At 33.3% G+C, this 21,928-nt stretch overlaps 1 protein-coding gene across 1 annotated transcript; it reads right to left on the bottom strand.

The window, feature by feature from the left end:
- Positions 1-397: 397 nt before the first annotated feature.
- On the bottom strand, positions 398-20,821 carry LOC117330952 (putative proline-rich receptor-like protein kinase PERK6). Its single transcript, XM_033889533.1, has 4 exons — positions 20,692-20,821; positions 14,192-14,387; positions 2,908-3,077; positions 398-2,327 (listed from the first exon to the last, which is right to left on the bottom strand). Exons 1-4 carry the CDS (start codon positions 20,738-20,740, stop codon positions 2,155-2,157), a joined length of 588 nt encoding a protein of 195 aa, XP_033745424.1. The 5' UTR covers positions 20,741-20,821; the 3' UTR covers positions 398-2,154.
- Positions 20,822-21,928: the final 1,107 nt, after the last annotated feature.

Below are 21,928 nucleotides of genomic sequence, written 5' to 3'. Positions count from 1 at the left end.
TTCCTTTATCAACCTTTTGTCATTATTTGTTTTTGTTTATCCACATTTTGTCTATATTTGTTCCTTTTATCTATATTTTGTCAGTATTTTTCTTTTGCACATTCTATGACTAAGAAATAATGTCCCTTAATCAACAAAATGTCCTTATTAACTCAACATATATAATTCTAATTGCTTATCACCTTTTTGTAAACGGATTTCAAGTACCAGGTAATCCTATTATAGCTTAAATATCGGTACAGCATAACAATATAGAGTGGGTGTTCTTGATTTGCTGATAGATATAAACTATGCTTTATGGATGGAGAATATTTGACGTAGGTGACACAAAAACTGATACCTCATAACACTGTGTTGATCAATTTTGTTTATTCCCAAGATATAAACATCAACAAAATGCGTGTCAAATAGATGATATTTATTGAATTGATAACATTAGTACATTATTGGTATATATGATAATAAAGATCAAAATTTGATATTTACAAAGCGCTTTTAAATTTCAAACAAAGACAAACACACATAATCAAGGAGGACATTTCATAATCATTAAGTAAGGTAGTCATGGTGACTGTCCACTTATGTTATACAATGCGCTTATCATTTTGATCGAACGTTTTTTTCTCCGGTTCATTAACACCAGTAAGAAAGAGTTTACATAGTAAGAGAAATGAAAATGAAAATCAATAAGAATACAAGTCGGTACGTACAACAGAAAATATTTATATTTCCACTCAATTCAGACTCAATGAACCTACCACAGTTAACTCGAGTCATTTTTCAATGAACTATATCAAGTCCGGCGTAGGAATACATTTGTCGAGCTTGGACTATATTTTTTTAATTCCTTTTCAAAAGTGATCATATTTATATGAAATAAATTCCTTTAAAACTAATATTTGTTTTAATTCGCTATTAAGTTTGTTCACGAAAGAAATCCTGAAAGTATTAACCATATGTAGACGAAGAGTGATGACGTACATTTCGGTAAGTTCCGTGGTAGACTTGCACAAGTCCCTATTTGTCAAAGACAAAATATCGTACAAAATATCAAAAAAATATAAATATAGTGTTTAATACCACACAGCGATTATTGAAGTTCGTTTTACCAAGTTAACCACGACGAAAAAAGAAAGAAAAAAAAACCCCAATTAGACGCCAAAATCCTCATGTAAGATTGCCATTCTAATGCTAGACTGCTCGATACTGCTGTATAGATATATTTCCATGATATGTTCAATAAAAAAATATCTTACTTTTTCATTAGAAGACGAGCACAGATTGATGTTATTTACATTATTTCTATCTGGAGTATGATCGTCCGTTTAACGGATTATAACCATATTGTTATTTTAGGACACAATTTGAAGATGCCACGGCAACAACAGAGAATATATATAAAATACATAAAATGACAGCCAGGGTGTACAAGTGTATCTAGTTAACACCAATAAATGAAAACAATACCGTCCTAAAAATGATCGCTTTTAAAACCGAAAGTATGACACCAAAATACAGAGTCGGAACACAGAATGAAATTGACTCTTATTTACTTTAAAGCAAGAAAATAAAAAAGAAAAGTTCAAACTTTTGGATGGTAATAGCGTGAGGTTTATATCTGTTGGTATAGCGTTGGAAATATACAACAGTTTCTTTTTCAATCAATCATAAGTACTCTTTGACGGAAATGAAATACTTGCATTTAAAGATAAAACATGATTTTTTTGTTTTTTGTTTGTTTTGTTTTTACATTTGCTTCGATTAATTCTATGTACATTATTTTTAAAACGTTCGGGTTGAAATTGAAAACAGGTTCCCAATATATATATACAATTACTTTGCTCAATTGAATTGAAATACTTTTGTATCACGTGTTTTTGTTATTGTTATATACAACAAAGTAAGGAAACAACGTATAAAATGAGATATAAGGTCTTAACTATATTGTTTATTTCTATGACGTCATCGATTAGTGTATAGCCAATAACCGTGACGTGACAAATTTACATATCGTAATCATGTGAATTATGTCATAGAAAAAAACACACAAATATTCTTCATCCCATCTGCGTAAAAACGCGTAAATGATCAGATTTGATATATTCTGCAATTCTACGAAACTTCTAATTACAAATGAACAATTGTTCGTGTAGATCAATATTTGTTGCTATATGGAGGAGGCGCCGCCGTGGGGGCATATGGCGCAGACCCCGGTGCAGCAGTTGGTGCAGAGTCCGGTGTAAAAGCAGGATTGTAGCCTGGGTATGGCTGGCCCATGGCGGGGCTAGGCTGTGCCTGGGGATAAGCTTGCTGTGTTGTCGTGTTTTCTGCAAATGTAAGTTCAATTATTTAAATACAATACATGGTTTCGTTTCCTGATCTGATAGAAGCTTCAATATATTCATTACCTATATAATTATAATATATATATAAAAAAAAAAAAAAAAAAAACAACAACAACAACAAAAAACAAAACAAAAACAAAAAAATCGGCCAAGAGAGGGACGCAGCTTGGTTTGGTTTTGTACTTTTTTAACGGCCTATCAATAGATATGGTCATTTATGTACGACTTCTACTGTCTAGGGAGGTGATTTGGTGGCACAGTTGGCTCCCATATGTTTGCAAGTAGTATATTGAAAAATTTTGCCAGAAATCTCAATAAATTTTGCAACTTTGCAAATTATCAATATTTCCCAAATTTTTAGTACATGTGCTGAAATTTCACACAGAAGCCAGCAGAATTTCACTCTTGTGAGTCGACTTGATGGTTCGTCTCTTTCACTTGTTCGTGGTTAAACGTCAAATATCCCCATGTTAATAGATATAAAAAGTTAACATGATAAAAGACGGTGTTTGTTCTTTATCATTTCGAGACCAATTTTTAGTTTAAAAAGTTTAGAACTTACGTGTTGCGATGACTGTGGCCCCTACACCACCCATGGGGGCTAACACTTGTCCACCTTGTGGGGATCCTCGATTACGGCAGATTGCGCAACAGCAACATATGATGATGGCTATGAATATGCCAAGGCCCGCGAGACATCCAACCACTATTCCAATAATGGCCGCAGTCGAGCTAGCAATGAAAAATAAATAAATAAATAAATAAATAAGTAAATAAGTAAATAAGTAAATAAGTAAATAAATAGATGAATAAATAAATAAATGAATAAATAAATACATGTATCAACAAATGAATAAATAAAAAATGTTCTAATATATTATTAGTTACATGACATTACACAATTTTTTGTATCAAAACATCTAAGAATTCAGGTTGAAACATCCGAAAATCGACGGAAACGCGAAACTTCATTAAATTTCGAAAACGAGACAGATGACTGGCAATGTAATTCAATATAAATAAAGCGATTGATTATATGGATGTTTTAAAATTTCGTATGTTTTATTATTGTCAATAAAAATATATGGTGTGCAGCAATATATGAGTAAATGGCAGTATGAAATATATCGCATCAGTATGAACTGTATGGTTGTCGGTATTAACTGTATGGTTGACAGTATTAACTGTATGGTTGTCGGTATTAACTGTATGGTTGACAGTATTAACTGTATGGTTGTCGGTATTAACTGTATGGTTGACAGTATTAACTGTATGGTTGACAGTATTAACTGTATGGTTGTCAGTATTAACTGTATGGTTGACAGTATTAACTGTATGATTGACAGTATTAACTGTATGGTTGACAGTATTAACTGTGTTGACTGTATTGACTGTATGATTGACAGTATTAACTGTGTAATTGACAGTATTAACTGTATGGTTAACAGTATTAACTGTATGATTGTCAGTATTAACTGTATGGTTGACAGTATTAACTGTATGATTGACAGTATTAACTGTATGGTTGACAGTATTAACTGTATGGTTGACAGTATTAACTGTATGGTTGACAGTATTAACTGTATGATTGACAGTATTAACTGTATGGTTGACAGTATTAACTGTTTGGTTGAGAGTATAAACTGTATTATTGACAATATCAACTGTATGATTGACAGTATTAACTGTATGGTTGACAGTGTTAACTGTATGGTTGACAGTATTAACTGTATGATTGACTGTATTAACTGTATGGTTGACAGTATTAACTGTATGATTGTCATATTAACTGTATGATTGACGGTATTAACTCTATGATTGACAGTATTAACTATATGGTTGTCGGTATTAACTGTATGGTTGACAGTATTAACTGTATGGCTGACAGTATTAACTGTTAGTTGACAGTATTAACTGTATGGTTGACAATATTAACTGTATGGTTGACAGTATTAGCTGTATGGTTTACAGTATTAACTGTATGGTTGTCAGTATTAACTGTATGGTTGACAGTATTAACTGTATGATTGTCAGTAATAACTGTATGATTGTCAGTATTAACTGTATGGTTGTCAGTATTAACTGTATGATTGTCAGTATTAACTGTATGGTTGTCAGTATTAACTGTATGGCTGTCAGTATTAACTGTATGATTGTCAGTAATAACTGTATGATTGTCAGTATTAACTGTTAGTTGACAGTATTAACTGTATGGTTGACAGTATTAACTGTATGGTTGACAGTATTAACTGTATGGTTGAGAGTATTAACTGTATGATTGACAATATTAACTGTATGGTTGTCAGTATTAACTGTATGGTTGTCAGTATTAACTGTATGGTTGACAGTATTAACTATTTGGTTTACAGTATTAGCTGTATGGTTGACAGTATAAACTGTATGGTTGACAGTTTTAACTGTATGGTTGACAGTATTAACTGTATGGTTGTCAGTATTAACTGTATGGTTGACAGTATTAACTGTGTGATTGACAGTATTAACTGTATGACTGACAGTATTAACTGTTTGGCTGTCAGTATTAACTGTATGGCTGTCAGTATTAACTGTATAATTGACAGTATTAACTGTATGGTTGACAGTATTAACTGTTTGATTGACAGTATTAACTGTATGGTTGACAGTATTAACTGTATGTTTGACAGTATTAACTGTATGGTTGACAGTATTAACTGTATGGATAACAGTATTAACTGTATAATTGACAGTATTAACTGTATGGTTGACAGTTTTTACTGTATGGTTGACAGTATTAACTGTATGGTTGTCAGTATTAACTGTATGATTGTCAGTATTAACTGTATGGTTGACAGTATTAACTGTATGGTTGACAGTATTAACTGTATGGTTGACAGTATTAACTGTATGGTTGTCAGTATTAACTGTATGGTTGACAGTATTAACTGTATGGTTGACAGTATTAACTGTATGATTGACAGTATTAACTGTATGGTTTACAGTATTAACTGTATGGTTGACAGTATTAACTGTATGGTTGTCAGTATAAACTGTATGATTGACAGTGTTAACTGTATGGTTGACAGTATTAACTGTATGGTTTACAGTATTAACTGTATGATTGACAGTATTAACTATATGGTTGACAGTATTAACTGTATGATTGACAGTATTAACTGTATGATTTACAGTATTAACTGTATGGTTGACAGTATTAACTGTATGGCTGACAATATTAACTGAATGGTTGACAGTATTAACTGTATGGTTGACAGTATTAACTGTATGGTTGACAGTATTAACTGTATGGTTGACAGTATTAACTGTATGATTGACTGTATTAACTGTAAGGTTGACAGTATTAACTGTATGGTTTACTGTATTAACTGTATGGTTGACAGTATTAACTGTATGATTGACAGTATTAACTGTATGGTTAACAGTATTAACTGTATGGTTGACAGTATTAACTGTATGGTTGACAGTATTAACTGTATGGTTGACAGTATTAACTGTATGATTGACAGTATTAACTGTATGATTAACAGTATTAACTGTATGGTTGACAGTATTAACTGTATGGTTGACGGTATTAACTGTATGGTTGACAGTATTCACTGTATGATTGACAGTATTAACTGTATGATTGACAGTATTAACTGTATGACTGACAGTATTAACTGTTTGGCTGTCAGTATTAACTGTATGGCTGTCAGTATTAACTGTATAATTGACAGTATTAACTGTATGGTTGACAGTATTAACTGTTTGATTGACAGTATTAACTGTATGGTTGACAGTATTAACTGTATGTTTGACAGTATTAACTGTATGGTTGACAGTATTAACTGTATGGATAACAGTATTAACTGTATGATTGACAGTATTAACTGTATGGTTGACAGTTTTTACTGTATGGTTGACAGTATTAACTGTATGGTTGTCAGTATTAACTGTATGATTGTCAGTATTAACTGTATGGTTGACAGTATTAACTGTATGATTGACAGTATTAACTGTATGGTTGACAGTATTAACTGTATGGTTGACAGTATTAACTGTATGGTTGTCAGTATTAACTGTATGATTGTCAGTAATAACTGTATGATTGTCAGTATTAACTGTTAGTTGACAGTATTAACTGTATGGTTGACAGTATTAACTGTATGGTTGAGAGTATTAACTGTATGATTGACAATATTAACTGTATGGTTGTCAGTATTAACTGTATGGTTGTCAGTATTAACTGTATGGTTGACAGTATTAACTATTTGGTTTACAGTATTAGCTGTATGGTTGACAGTATTAACTGTATGGTTGACAGTTTTAACTGTATGGTTGACAGTATTAACTGTATGGTTGTCAGTATTAACTGTATGGTTGACAGTATTAACTGTGTGATTGACAGTATTAACTGTATGACTGACAGTATTAACTGTTTGGCTGTCAGTATTAACTGTATGGCTGTCAGTATTAACTGTATAATTGACAGTATTAACTGTATGGTTGACAGTATTAACTGTTTGATTGACAGTATTAACTGTATGGTTGACAGTATTAACTGTATGTTTGACAGTATTAACTGTATGGTTGACAGTATTAACTGTATGGATAACAGTATTAACTGTATAATTGACAGTATTAACTGTATGGTTGACAGTTTTTACTGTAGGGTTGACAGTATTAACTGTATGGTTGTCAGTATTAACTGTATGATTGACAGTATTAACTGTATGGTTGACAGTATTAACTGTATGGTTGTCAGTATTAACTGTATGGTTGACAGTATTAACTGTATGGTTGACAGTATTAACTGTATGGTTGACAGTATTAACTGTATGATTGACTGTATTAACTGTAAGGTTGACAGTATTTACTGTATGGTTTACTGTATTAACTGTATGGTTGACAGTATTAACTGTATGATTGACAGTATTAACTGTATGGTTAACAGTATTAACTGTATGGTTGACAGTATTAACTGTATGGTTGACAGTATTAACTGTATGGTTGACAGTATTAACTGTATGATTGACAGTATTAACTGTATGATTAACAGTATTAACTGTATGGTTGACAGTATTAACTGTATGGTTGACGGTATTAACTGTATGGTGGTCGGTATTAACTGTATGGTTGACAGTATTAACTGTATGGCTGACAGTATTAACTGTATGGTTGACAGTATTAACTGTATGGTTGACAGTATTCACTGTATGATTGACAGTATTAACTGTATGATTGACAGTATTAACTGTATGACTGACAGTATTAACTGTTTGGCTGTCAGTATTAACTGTATGGCTGTCAGTATTAACTGTATAATTGACAGTATTAACTGTATAATTGACAGTATTAACTGTATGGTTGACAGTATTAACTGTTTGATTGACAGTATTAACTGTATGGTTGACAGTATTAACTGTATGTTTGACAGTATTAACTGTATGGTTGACAGTATTAACTGTATGGTTGACAGTATTAACTGTATGGTTGTCAGTATTAACTGTATGGTTGACAGTATTAACTGTATGGTTGACAGTATTAACTATATGGTTGACAGTATTAACTGTATGGTTGTCGGTATTAACTGTATGGTTGACAGTATTAACTGTATGGTTTACTGTATTAACTGTATGGTTGACAGTATTAACTGTATGATTGACAGTATTAACTGTATGGTTAACAGTATTAACTGTATGGTTGACAGTATTAACTGTATGGTTGACAGTATTAACTGTATGATTGACAGTATTAACTGTATGATTAACAGTATTAACTGTATGTTTGACAGTATTAACTGTATGGTTGACGGTATTAACTGTATGGTGGTCGGTATTAACTGTATGGTTGACAGTATTAACTGTATGGCTGACAGTATTAACTGTATGGTTGACAGTATTAACTGTATGGTTGACACTATTCACTGTATGATTGACAGTATTAACTGTATGATTGACAGTATTAACTGTATGACTGACAGTATTAACTGTTTGGCTGTCAGTATTAACTGTATGGCTGTCAGTATTAACTGTATAATTGACAGTATTAACTGTATGGTTGACAGTATTAACTGTTTGATTGACTGTATTAACCGTATGGTTGACAGTATTAACTGTATGTTTGACAGTATTAACTGTATGGTTGACAGTATTAACTGTATGGATAACAGTATTAACTGTATGATTGACAGTATTAACTGTATGGTTGACAGTTTTTACTGTATGGTTGACAGTATTAACTGTATGGTTGTCAGTATTAACTGTATGATTGTCAGTATTAACTGTATGGTTGACAGTATTAACTGTATGATTGACAGTATTAACTGTATGGTTGACAGTATTAACTGTATGGTTGACAGTATTAACTGTATGGTTGTCAGTATTAACTGTATGGTTGACAGTATTAACTGTATGGTTGACAGTATTAACTGTATGATTGACAGTATTAACTGTATGGTTTACAGTATTAACTGTATGGTTGACAGTATTAACTGTATGGTTGTCAGTATTAACTGTATGATTGACAGTGTTAACTGTATGGTTGACAGTATTAACTGTATGGTTGTCAGTATTAACTGTATGATTGTCAGTAATAACTGTATGATTGTCAGTATTAACTGTTAGTTGACAGTATTAACTGTATGATTGACAGTATTAACTGTATGATTGACTGTATTAACTGTATGGTTGACAGTATTAACTGTATGATTGTCATATTAACTGTATGATTGACGGTATTAACTGTATGATTGACAGTATTAACTGTATGGTTGTCGGTATTAACTGTATGGTTGACAGTATTAACTGTATGGCTGTCAGTATTTACTGTATGATTGTCATATTAACTGTATGGTTGTCGGTATTAACTGTATGGTTGACAGTATTAACTGTATGGTTTACAGTATTAACTGTATGGTTGTCAGTATTAACTGTATGATTGTCAGTAATAACTGTATGATTGTCAGTATTAACTGTTAGTTGACAGTATTAACTGTATGGTTGACAGTATTAACTGTATGGTTGACAGTATTAACTGTATGATTGACAATATTAACTGTATGGTTGTCAGTATTAACTGTATGGTTGTCAGTATTAACTGTATGGTTGACAGTATTAACTATTTGGTTTACAGTATTAGCTGTATGGTTGACAGTATTAACTGTATGGTTGACAGTTTTAACTGTATGGTTGACAGTATTAACTGTATGGTTGTCAGTATTAACTGTATGGTTGACAGTATTAACTGTGTGATTGACAGTATTAACTGTATGACTGACAGTATTAACTGTTTGGCTGTCAGTATTAACTGTATGGCTGTCAGTATTAACTGTATAATTGACAGTATTAACTGTATGGTTGACAGTATTAACTGTTTGATTGACAGTATTAACTGTATGGTTGACAGTATTAACTGTATGTTTGACAGTATTAACTGTATGGTTGACAGTATTAACTGTATGGATAACAGTATTAACTGTATAATTGACAGTATTAACTGTATGGTTGACAGTTTTTACTGTATGGTTGACAGTATTAACTGTATGGTTGTCAGTATTAACTGTATGATTGTCAGTATTAACTGTATGGTTGACAGTATTAACTGTATGGTTGACAGTATTAACTGTATGGTTGACAGTATTAACTGTATGGTTGTCAGTATTAACTGTATGGTTGACAGTATTAACTGTATGGTTGACAGTATTAACTGTATGATTGACAGTATTAACTGTATGGTTTACAGTATTAACTGTATGGTTGACAGTATTAACTGTATGGTTGTCAGTATTAACTGTATGATTGACAGTGTTAACTGTATGGTTGACAGTATTAACTGTATGGTTTACTGTATTAACTGTATGATTGACAGTATTAACTATATGGTTGACAGTATTAACTGTATGATTGACAGTATTAACTGTATGGTTTACAGTATTAACTGTATGGTTGACAGTATTAACTGTATGGCTGACAATATTAACTGTATGGTTGACAGTATTAACTGTATGGTTGACAGTATGAAATGTATGGTTGACAGTATTAACTGTATGGTTGACAGTATTAACTGTATGGTTGACAGTATTAACTGTATGATTGACTGTATTAACTGTATGGTTGACAGTATTAACTGTATGGTTTACTGTATTAACTGTATGGTTGACAGTATTAACTGTATGATTGACAGTATTAACTGTATGGTTAACAGTATCAACTGTATGGTTGACAGTATTAACTGTATGGTTTACTGTATTAACTGTATGGTTGACAGTATTAACTGTATGATTGACAGTATTAACTGTATGGTTAACAGTATTAACTGTATGGTTGACAGTATTAACTGTATGGTTGACAGTATTAACTGTATGGTTGACAGTATTAACTGTATGGTTGACGGTATTAAATGTATGGTGGTCGGTATTAACTGTATGGTTGACAGTATTAACTGTATGGCTGACAGTATTAACTGTATGGTTGACAGTATTAACTGTATGGTTGACAGTATTAACTGTATGGTGGTCGGTATTAACTGTATGGTTGACAGTATTAACTGTATGGCTGACAGTATTAACTGTATGGTTGACAGTATTAACTGTATGGTTGACAGTATTAACTGTATGATTGACAGTATTAACTGTATGATTGACAGTATTAACTGTATGACTGACAGTATTAACTGTTTGGCTGTCAGTATTAACTGTATGGCTGTCAGTATTAACTGTATAATTGACAGTATTAACTGTATGGTTGACAGTATTAACTGTTTGATTGACAGTATTAACTGTATGGTTGACAGTATTAACTGTATGTTTGACAGTATTAACTGTATGGTTGACAGTATTAACTGTATGGATAACAGTATTAACTGTATGATTGACAGTATTAACTGTATGGTTGACAGTTTTTACTGTATGGTTGACAGTATTAACTGTATGGTTGTCAGTATTAACTGTATGATTGTCAGTATTAACTGTATGGTTGACAGTATTAACTGTATGATTGACAGTATTAACTGTATGGTTGACAGTATTAACTGTATGGTTGACAGTATTAACTGTATGGTTGTCAGTATTAACTGTATGGTTGACAGTATTAACTGTATGGTTGATAGTATTAACTGTATGATTGACAGTATTAACTGTATGGTTGACAGTATTAACTGTATGGTTGACAGTATTAACTGTATGATTGACTGTATTAACTGTATGGTTGACAGTATTAACTGTATGGTTTACTGTATTAACTGTATGGTTGACAGTATTAACTGTATGATTGACAGTATTAACTGTATGGTTAACAGTATTAACTGGATGGTTGAGAGTATTAACTGTATGGTTGACAGTATTAACTGTATGATTGACTGTATTAACTGTATGGTTGACAGTATTAACTGTATGGTTGACAGTATTAACTGCATGGCTGTCAGTATTATCTGTGTGATTGACAGTATTATCTGTATGGTTGACAGTATTAACTGTATGGTTGACAGTATTAACTGTATGGTTTACAGTATTAACTGTATGGTTGACAGTATTAACTGTATGGTTGACAGTATTAACTGTATGGCTGACAGTATTAACTGTATGGTTGACAGTATTAACTGTATGATTGACAGTATTAACTGTATGGTTGACAGTATTAACTGTATGATTGACTGTATTAACTGTATGGTTGACAGTATTAACTGTATGGTTGACAGTATTAACTGCATGGCTGTCAGTATTATATGTGTGATTGACAGTGTTAACTGTATGGTTGTCAGTATTAACTGTATGGTTGACAGTATTAACTGTATGGTTGACAGTATTAACTGTATGGTTTACAGTATTAACTGTATGGTTGTCAGTATTAACTGTATGGTTGTCAGTATTAACTGTATGATTGACAGTGTTAACTGTATGGTTGACAGTATTAACTGTATGGTTTACAGTATTAACTGTATGATTGACAGTATTAACTATATGGTTGACAGTATTAACTGTATGATTGACAGTATTAACTGTATGGTTTACAGTATTAACTGTATGGTTGACAGTATTAACTGTATGGCTGACAATATTAACTGTATGGTTGACAGTATTAACTGTATGGTTGACAGTATGAAATGTATGGTTGACAGTATTAACTGTATGGTTGACAGTATTAACTGTATAGTTGACAGTATTAACTGTATGATTGACTGTATTAACTGTATGGTTGACAGTATTAACTGCATGGCTGTCAGTATTATCTGTGTGATTGACAGTATTATCTGTATGGTTGACAGTATTAACTGTATGGTTGACAGTATTAACTGTATGGTTTACAGTATTAACTGTATGGTTGACAGTATTAACTGTATGGTTGACAGTATTAACTGTATGGTTGACAGTATTAACTGTATGATTGACAGTATTAACTGTATGGTTGACAGTATTAACTGTATGATTGACTGTATTAACTGTATGGTTGACAGTATTAACTGTATGGTTGACAGTATTAACTGCATGGCTGTCAGTATTATATGTGTGATTGACAGTGTTAACTGTATGGTTGTCAGTATTAACTGTATGGTTGACAGTATTAACTGTATGGTTGACAGTATTAACTGTATGGTTTACAGTATTAACTGTATGGTTGTCAGTATTAACTGTATGGTTGTCAGTATTAACTGTATGATTGACAGTGTTAACTGTATGGTTGACAGTATTAACTGTATGGTTTACAGTATTAACTGTATGATTGACAGTATTAACTATATGGTTGACAGTATTAACTGTATGATTGACAGTATTAACTGTATGGTTTACAGTATTAACTGTATGGTTGACAGTATTAACTGTATGGCTGACAATATTAACTGTATGGTTGACAGTATTAACTGTATGGTTGACAGTATGAAATGTATGGTTGACAGTATTAACTGTATGGTTGACAGTATTAACTGTATAGTTGACAGTATTAACTGTATGATTGACTGTATTAACTGTATGGTTGACAGTATTAACTGTATGGTTTACTGTATTAACTGTATGGTTGCCAGTATTAACTGTATGATTGACAGTATTAACTGTATGGTTAACAGTATTAACTGTATGGTTGACAGTATTAACTGTATGGTTGACAGTATTAACTGTATGATTGACTGTATTAACTGTATGGTTGACAGTATTAACTGCATGGCTGTCAGTATTATCTGTGTGATTGACAGTATTAACTGTATGATTGACAGTATTAACTGTGTGGTTGACAGTATTAACTGTATGGTTGACAGTATTAACTGTATGGTTGACAATATTAACTGTATGGTTGACAATATTAACTGTATGGTTGACAGTATTAACTGTATGATTGACAGTATTAACTGTATGATTGACAGTATTAACTGTTTGGTTGACAGTATTAACTGTGTGGTTGACAGTATTAACTGTTAGGTGACAGTATTAACAGTATGATTGACAGTATTGACTGTATGATTGACAGTATTAACTGTATGGTTGACAGTATTAACTGTATGATTGACAGTATTAACTGTATGGTTGACAGTATTGACTGTATGATTGACAGTATTAACTGTATGGTTGACAGTATTAACTGTGTGATTGACAGTATTAACTGTATGATTGACAGTATTAACTGTATGGTTGACAGTATTAACTGTATGGGTGACAGTATTAACTGTATGGTTGACAGTATTAACTGTATGGGTGACAGTATTAACTGTATGGTTGACAGTATTAACTGTTTGGTTGACAGTATTAACTGTGTGATTGACAGTATTAACTGTATGGTTGTCTGTATCAACTGTATGATTGATAGTATTTATTATTTGACAGCATATTATTGATGATGTTGAATGTAAGGGAAGTGGTTTTGAATGGTTAATATACTAACAGGTATGTGGTATAGTAGACCACGGTATAGTAGTTGTAATATATGTTACTGGAGCAGCAGGAAGCGGCGAGTCCATACGTGGAGCAACATCCGGTGTAGCAGTATTTGGAGTCACTTTGGTAAGTTGTTGTGCCATAGTTGAAATTATAATAACTCTTGGAGGAATAACATGTCTCTGAGGCAGCGAAACCAATAACTGAAAACGAAAAGATTTAAACATTATTATTTAATACGTTAAAATATTGGAACGATATACAGTTACAATGTACATTAGTTAAATTGAACAAATAGTAGCATGAACTTGTGTGGTCAAAGGTCAAGCAGGTCGTTAGTGTATCGAATATAACAGGCTAAATGTGTTGGTTAAATATGATCATTTTTTACATTGTACACTTGTCGGGAGGGCGTGTCTGTTGTAAAAACCTTACTACATTGTACACTTGTCGGGAGGGCGTGTCTGTCATAATAACCTTACTACATGTACATTGTACACTTGTCGGGAGGGCGTGTCTGTCTTGATAACCTTACTACATTGTACACTTGTCAGGAGGGCGTGTCTGTCTTTATAACCTTACCACATTGTACACTTGTCGGGAGGGCGTGTCTGTCTTAATAACCTTACTACATTGTACACTTGTCGGGAGGGTGTGTCTGTCGTAATAACCTTACTACATGTACATTGTACACTTGTCGGGAGGGCGTGTCTGTCGTAATAACCTTACTACGTTGAACACTTGTCGGGAGGGCGTGTCTATCATAATAACCTTACTACATGTACATTGTACACTTGTCGGGAGGGCGTGTCTGTCTTGATAACCTTACTACATTGTACACTTGTCGGGAGGGCGTGCCTGTCTTGATAACCTTACTACATTGTACACTTGTCGGGAGGGCGTGTCTGTCTTAATAACCTTACTACATTGTACACTTGTTAGGAGGGCGTGTTTGTCATAATAACTTTATACATTGTACACTTGTCAGGAGGGCGTGTCTGTCTTTATAACCTTACTACATTGTACACTTGTCAGGAGGGCGTGTCGGTCGTAATAACCTTACTACATTGTACACTTGTCGGGAGGGCGTGTCTGTCGTAATAACCTTACTACATTGTACACTTGTCGGGAGGGCGTGTCTGTCATAATAACCTTACTACATTGTACACTTGTCGGGAGGGCGTGTCTGTCGTAAAAACCTTACCACATTGTACACTTGTCGGGAGGGCGTGTCTGTCGTAAAAACCTTACCACATTGTACACTTGTCGGGAGGGCGTGTCTGTCGTAAAAACCTTACCACATTCCATCCATCCAGTGCAATAGTGAATTTTTGAGATATAACTGGAAAAAAGCAGTAAATAGTGACCAAATCAAAAAGTATAAGTCTACAGTCGATAATTATCTCAGTTCAGTAATATTGCCTCAAAATGTAACGTCGACTTCAGACATAGATATTTATTATGATGTTCTGAAATCTGTTTTGCTCAGTGCATCTAGTCAATGCATACAGAAACGCAAATTCAGAAGGCACTTAAAGCCTTACTGGAATGAAGAGTTAACATTTGTGCACAATCTAATGCGTAGTAAAAGGCAACTTTGGAAAGACAATGGCCAATGTAGAGGTACTGATGTTTATTTTTTAGACTATAAGTCATGTAAAACCATTTTTAGAAAGAAGCTAAGAATTGCTTTTAACCAATATATGAAAGGCCAATTCGAAGAAATTGATAGATCAGGTGAAGTTGACCAAACGCTGTTTTGGCAACTATATAAAAGTTAATCACATAAACCCAAATTGTCACAGACAGAACTAAAATATGATGGTAATGTCCTACGTAATCCCAGCGAAATAGCAAAGGCATGGGGTATACACTTTAGTAAATTATTTCAAAATGAATCCAATACATTATTCGATGAAGAGTTCTCAAATCACGTGAACAGTAATGTATCAAACATGTGTGTAAAAGCAAAGTATGACAAAGATGTATTTCTTGAAAAAGAATTCAGTGTGAAAGAGGTTTCGAATATATGCAAATGTCTGAAGAATGATAAATCTGGTGGTCCAGATGGTCTTGTGTATGAACATGTCAAATATTGTAATGATCTGATGATTGAACATATCACGTTTTTGTTTAATCTTATAATTAAGTACGAGTATATTCCAAAATCTTGGAAAGTCGGCATCATTGTTACTCTTTATAAAGGTGATAAAAACCCGAAAGATGACCCCAATAGCTACAGAGGTATTACATTAATTCCTGTATTTTTTAAGATTTTTGAAACACTTTTGTCTACCCGTTTAAATCCCATTCTAGAATCTCATACTTTTCCTAACAGACAGCAATCAGCTTATCGGAAAAAACTGTGTAGTCTATGCACTTCATTTAATTTACAAGAGAGTATTAATTATAACTTAGAGAATGGATCTGAAGTTCTTGTTGCTTTTCTTGATAGCAATAAAGCCTTTGATTCTGTATGGCAAGAAGGCTTATTCTACAAATTGTACAATATGGGTATTAAAGGGAAAATATGGCTTATTATGAAACAAATGTACTCGTGTTTCACTAGTAATGTTGTTTTTAATGGTTTTAAATCAGAAAGTGTAATTATGAAACGAGGGATCTTACAAGGAGGTTCTTTGTCTGCTAAAATGTATCTTGTTTTTATCAATGATTTGTTAAACGAAGTAGAATCCAGTGGAAAAGGAGCAGTAGTCCATTCATCACGTGTTAATATACCTACACAAGCAGATGATATATGTGTAATTACCAATAACGTTGAAAGTCTCCAACACTTACTATCTATGTGTGACAATTACAGTAGAAAGTGGCGATTTACATTTTCCGCCTCTAAATCTAAAATTGTTGTTTTCACATACAAAAAGAAGCCAAGTACTTGTCGAAATGTATCCTTTTACGAAAAGAATTTACCAATTGTAGATAGCATAAATCATGTTGGTGTTTTATTAAACAATAGAAACAACAATGTCGAACGTACAGAGCGTGCCTGCTCCAAATTAAAATGTGGTGTAATGTCCTTAATTCGTTCTGGAGCACACCAATGTGCCCTCAATCCTTTAACCATTGCTAAAATTATTAAATGTAAAGTATATCCTTCCGCACTCTATGGTTGCGAATTGTGGCAGTTAAAGAAAAATGAAATGTACATGCTTGAAAAAGCACAGAACTTCGTTGTAAAATCAATTCAGGGTTTTAATGTAAGAACAAGAACAGACATGTGTACGTCATTGATCGGTTGGTTTTCAATAGAAGTATATATCAGTGTGAAAAAATTACTATTCCTTGGAAGAATATGTTCCATGGATGTTGGAGTTTTGACGCGCGAAATTTTTATAAAGCGCATATTTGATTACAAACTGTGTACTTTCTCCAGAGGTTTTATTCCCGACATTGTCAATATTTTGACAAAATATAATTTGAATTATGTTCTTGGTGAATTCTTGAAGAGTGGCTTGTTCCCAAACAGATGCCAATGGAAACGATTAGTGAATGACCATGTAAGAAATTGTGAGGAGTTTAATCTATGTGAAAGAATGAAAACTGATAAAGAATTTTCTCGTTTCGGTCTTTTGCATAATAAAATACAACCATATTCAATATGTAAATTAGCTCTACATTTCCCCCAATACAGTTCATGTTTTAAACAAATTGTTAAACTTTGTGTTGAAATGCGAGATGACGAAAATGTATTTTTGTGTCAATATTGTGGTTTAATTTACAATGATGTAATCTTACATAGCGTGCTTGAATGCTCTCATACAGAGTCTTTGCGTGACCAACTGTGGTGTGTTCTCTGTACTATAAAAGATGTCGATTTTGTATGTTACCTTAACACGTTGTCAAATTACCATCTTCTCCATGTTCTTCTTGGGGGTATCGTCAATTATGACTTATCCTCATACGAACTCGAGGACTTCAGAGTTAATTCAATCGTTATTATATTCAAGATTCTTCAATGCAGTGGTATTTTGTAATTATTTCATATGAAAAAGGGAACTTGTAATTATTATTAATGTTGTTAATAATTCATACATGTATATAAAATGCATTTGCAAGCCTACATAACACATGTAGGCACTTAAATTATATTATCTCACGTTAGACCACAGAATGAAATGACTGCTATTCATTTTCTAAAAATGAAGTACGTATATATGTGCTAATTAAGAATCTAATGTGTCTTAACTTAAGAAACATGCGAAGAAATTTCCTTTACTAACATCATGTAATCATTATTATATCTGTAGTTTATTGTGTAACGCGTGAATCCTTATGCGAGAGGTGATAATGATCGTGAATAAATTTTGTTCTAATTTGTAAATCATTTCTGTATACTCTTCACATCTTGGAGGAAATAAAGAAATAATAATTGTACACTTGTCGGGAGGGCGTGTCTGTCGTAATAACCTTACTACATTGTACACTTGTCGGGAGGGCGTGTCTGTCATAATAACCTTACTACATTGTACACTTGTCGGGAGGGCGTGTCTGTCGTAAAAACCTTACCACATTGTACACTTGTCGGGAGGGCGTGTCTGTCGTAAAAACCTTACCACATTGTACACTTGTCGGGAGGGCGTGTCTGTCTAATAACCTTACTATATTGTACACTTGTCGGGAGGGCGTGTCTGTCGTAAAAACCTTACCACATTGTACACTTGTCGGGAGGGCGTGTCTGTCTAATAACCTTACTACATTGTACACTTGTCGGAAGGGCGTGTCTGTCGTAATAACATTACTACATTGTACATGTATATATTTGTCCGAAGAGCATTTATATATGCACATAAACAAACCATATTATTTACACATCTATGTATTTGTCGAGTTGTATCCCCCCCCCCCCCCCCCCCCCCCCCCCCCCTGAAAACAAAAACTAGAATATAGCGATTGTAAAACCTATCGCTGTCCTCTCATCTTCCTCGAGTATTTTGCAAAATACTGAAATACTTCTTTTCACGTCCGCGTATTAGGCGTGATATTGACAGCGACCGAATGACCACAGATTGTGCACACGGCCAAATCTTGCGATAGGTGAAAATTTCCGGTGTAACGTAACACAATATTTTCCCGTCCAGCAGTGTCCATATATGCCTCCTATCTAGAGATAACATGTTTTAATCTATATAAGCGATTTCAATATTTGCTGACCAACTTTGTGATATCGCTATGTATCTTGCTATTTAATGTTTATCTTGTGACAATAAATATAGGTCAACACGTACCATATAATAGGTTTCTTTAAAAATACTACTATTGATACATTTTTAAAAACACATTATTATTTGTAATGCCTACCAAAGGTAGTCTACATGATTTTTTGTTTTTGTTTTTGTTTAAAAAAAAAAAAAAAAAAAAGAAAAACCCTACGTATAATCTGGATACAATTAAATTGACCAACAATATCAAATGTACTTCCGGTATAGTGGGAAAGTGTGAGTTAGACAGATATTTTTGTTAGGAAAATTAAGTTTTCAGACCATGTTTAACATCAGTCTACCGATAGGAAGATCTTCTAGTGTCCGAATTTCGTTAATGAAATAAAATATTTTGCTTATTGTTATGACATAAATCCACACATGTTTATATAACAAGATAAAGACATTTTATATACATGTACGACGAACAAAGAACAATATGCTACACCTATCACGTGATGTAGATACAAGTATGTAGATGTTACATTTTATATGTGCATCTTAACGCGAGTAAACAGTTGTTTTGAAAGGAGTTTGGTCCTCCATTAGAGACTAAAAAATGATCATCTTTATTTATTATGTTCTGTGTTTTTACGTTACGTGGTAAAATTTTAGTAGCTAAATCTTACAGTATCTTTCGGTGTCTCAAATCAAATCCATACCTAACTGTCTACCCTATATACGAGTGTATATATATACATATATGGGGTCTAGTAAGTAATAACGACGGTATGGTTCAGTATAGGTACTGGATCCTAACAACTGGAAATAGATAATTGTCAAGTAGTAACAACGACAAGACAGACAAGAAAATTTGTCGAGTTTTCGAGGCAATCTGCCCCTTTATCAAGACACGGGTAAATTACAAACGATCACATATAGACATAGAACATGGAACAATTACACAAGTTTAGTTGATAGACAACGGACAATATCGTTATGTTTGTGTTAATGGTCATCTCGGTTGATAATTAATTCACCGAAGGCCCATTGTAATTAATCAGAAAACATCTTAGGTGGTGCACAGATTGTATAAATAAATAGTCACAATAAAACAGTTTAGCAAAATAACACCGTACGTAGAATCGATGTGATGAAAGCGCGTTCTTTGTGGCAAATGTTATACACATTGTATGTAGATAATATCTAAGTATGTTCAGTTCCGTGTAAATCATTTCGACTCTAAAAAGTTATTATCGTCATTAATATCATATATTCTCTATCTTTGTATCTATAGTTTATATTCCTTTAAATCACTTATCATCGATATACCTAAACAAACACTCACCTGCAAAGAAAATGGCGACGCAAATCATGCAGGTGTATTTAGACGCCATTTTGTAAAGTCTCGTTGTGACCCCCACTACTGATAAGTCTAGACGCTTAGCGATTCAAACATTTCATTTGGGACTACACACATGTATACATGAACGAGGAATATGTAACTCGTGATTTGGTAATGTTGTAAAGGTTGTGTAATAATTGGTTGCTATTTCGAAATGGTTTTATTGTGGATAACAACATAAAGCAATTTTTAATGAAGCCTCTTCAACTTTGTCAGAGAATACATTGTTTTGTTATATGACTTCCGGTTACGAATAAACTGCGTATTTACACACTTATCAGACGATTTTTCAATGTACCAATGTACTTTTCAAATAACTCAAGCGGTGGTTTGATCTAAATCCGTCCTTCTATCCACGGAGATATACCTGGCAACGGTATTAAGCTAGCCATACTGTGTGTTTACAAATAATGAAATTGACGTGACACAGGTATAATTTGTAATGCACTTAAATTTTTAAAAAAACCCACCCAGCTCGGGTATCATACCAGCTCAATACGGAAATAAAACGGGCATACAAGGTATTCCACCAGGAAAGTGTTGAGGGTAATACAATCGTACGACTGCAGCGTATCATAAACTGAATAAATCATCAGGCATTTTATGCATCTCAAACAGTAATATAAAAATACATTAAAATTTGTATCCACAACTTTTACTCAACCATTATTTACATACACACTCTACATGCAATTTATTTTAACAGCGGACGATGAAACGCCAACCCGAGGCACTTCACCATAACTGGATTTGAAGATATAGACAGGACAATTGCTATTTGATGGCAACTGTGATATGTCATAAAAAACACAACAAGCAAGCTTGATACGACCGATAAACAACAACAAGTCCATCTTGATATTGTAAATTTAAATTGAAGATAAATAGTTTAACAGGAGCTTTATAACTTGTTTCCATATCCTGTTCAGTCCTGAAGCAATATTTGTTGTATTTTGTCTTGACGACGACGACGACAACAACAACAGGCCGGCGGTTTTTCTCCGGGTACTCCGGCTTTCCTCCACCTCCAAACCTGGCACGTCCTTAAATGACCCTGGCTGTTAATCGGACGTTAAACAAAATAAACCAAACCAAACCAAAGCGTTGACAAAAAATTAAGAATATTCGAGCTTTGTCTTCGAGAATTTCTCAAGGCATTTGATATTGATTGGCATTAGAG

This window comes from Pecten maximus, chromosome 7 (assembly GCF_902652985.1).
Source record: "Pecten maximus chromosome 7, xPecMax1.1, whole genome shotgun sequence".
Taxonomy (NCBI): domain Eukaryota; kingdom Metazoa; phylum Mollusca; class Bivalvia; order Pectinida; family Pectinidae; genus Pecten; species Pecten maximus.
Note: the sequence above shows the minus strand (reverse complement) of the source record. Positions and strands in the feature narration are given on the sequence as shown.

Excerpts from the sequence above, each read along its gene's own strand:
- LOC117330952 (XM_033889533.1), bottom strand. The coding sequence starts at position 20,740 with ATGGCGTCTAAATACACCTGCATGATTTGCGTCGCCATTTTCTTTGCA. Across the intron at positions 14,388-20,691 it reads CGTCGCCATTTTCTTTGCAG|TTATTGGTTTCGCTGCCTCA; the intron begins GTGAGTGTTTGT and ends TTTCGTTTTCAG. Across the intron at positions 3,078-14,191 it reads GTCTACTATACCACATACCT|CTCGACTGCGGCCATTATTG; the intron begins GTTAGTATATTA and ends TTTCATTGCTAG.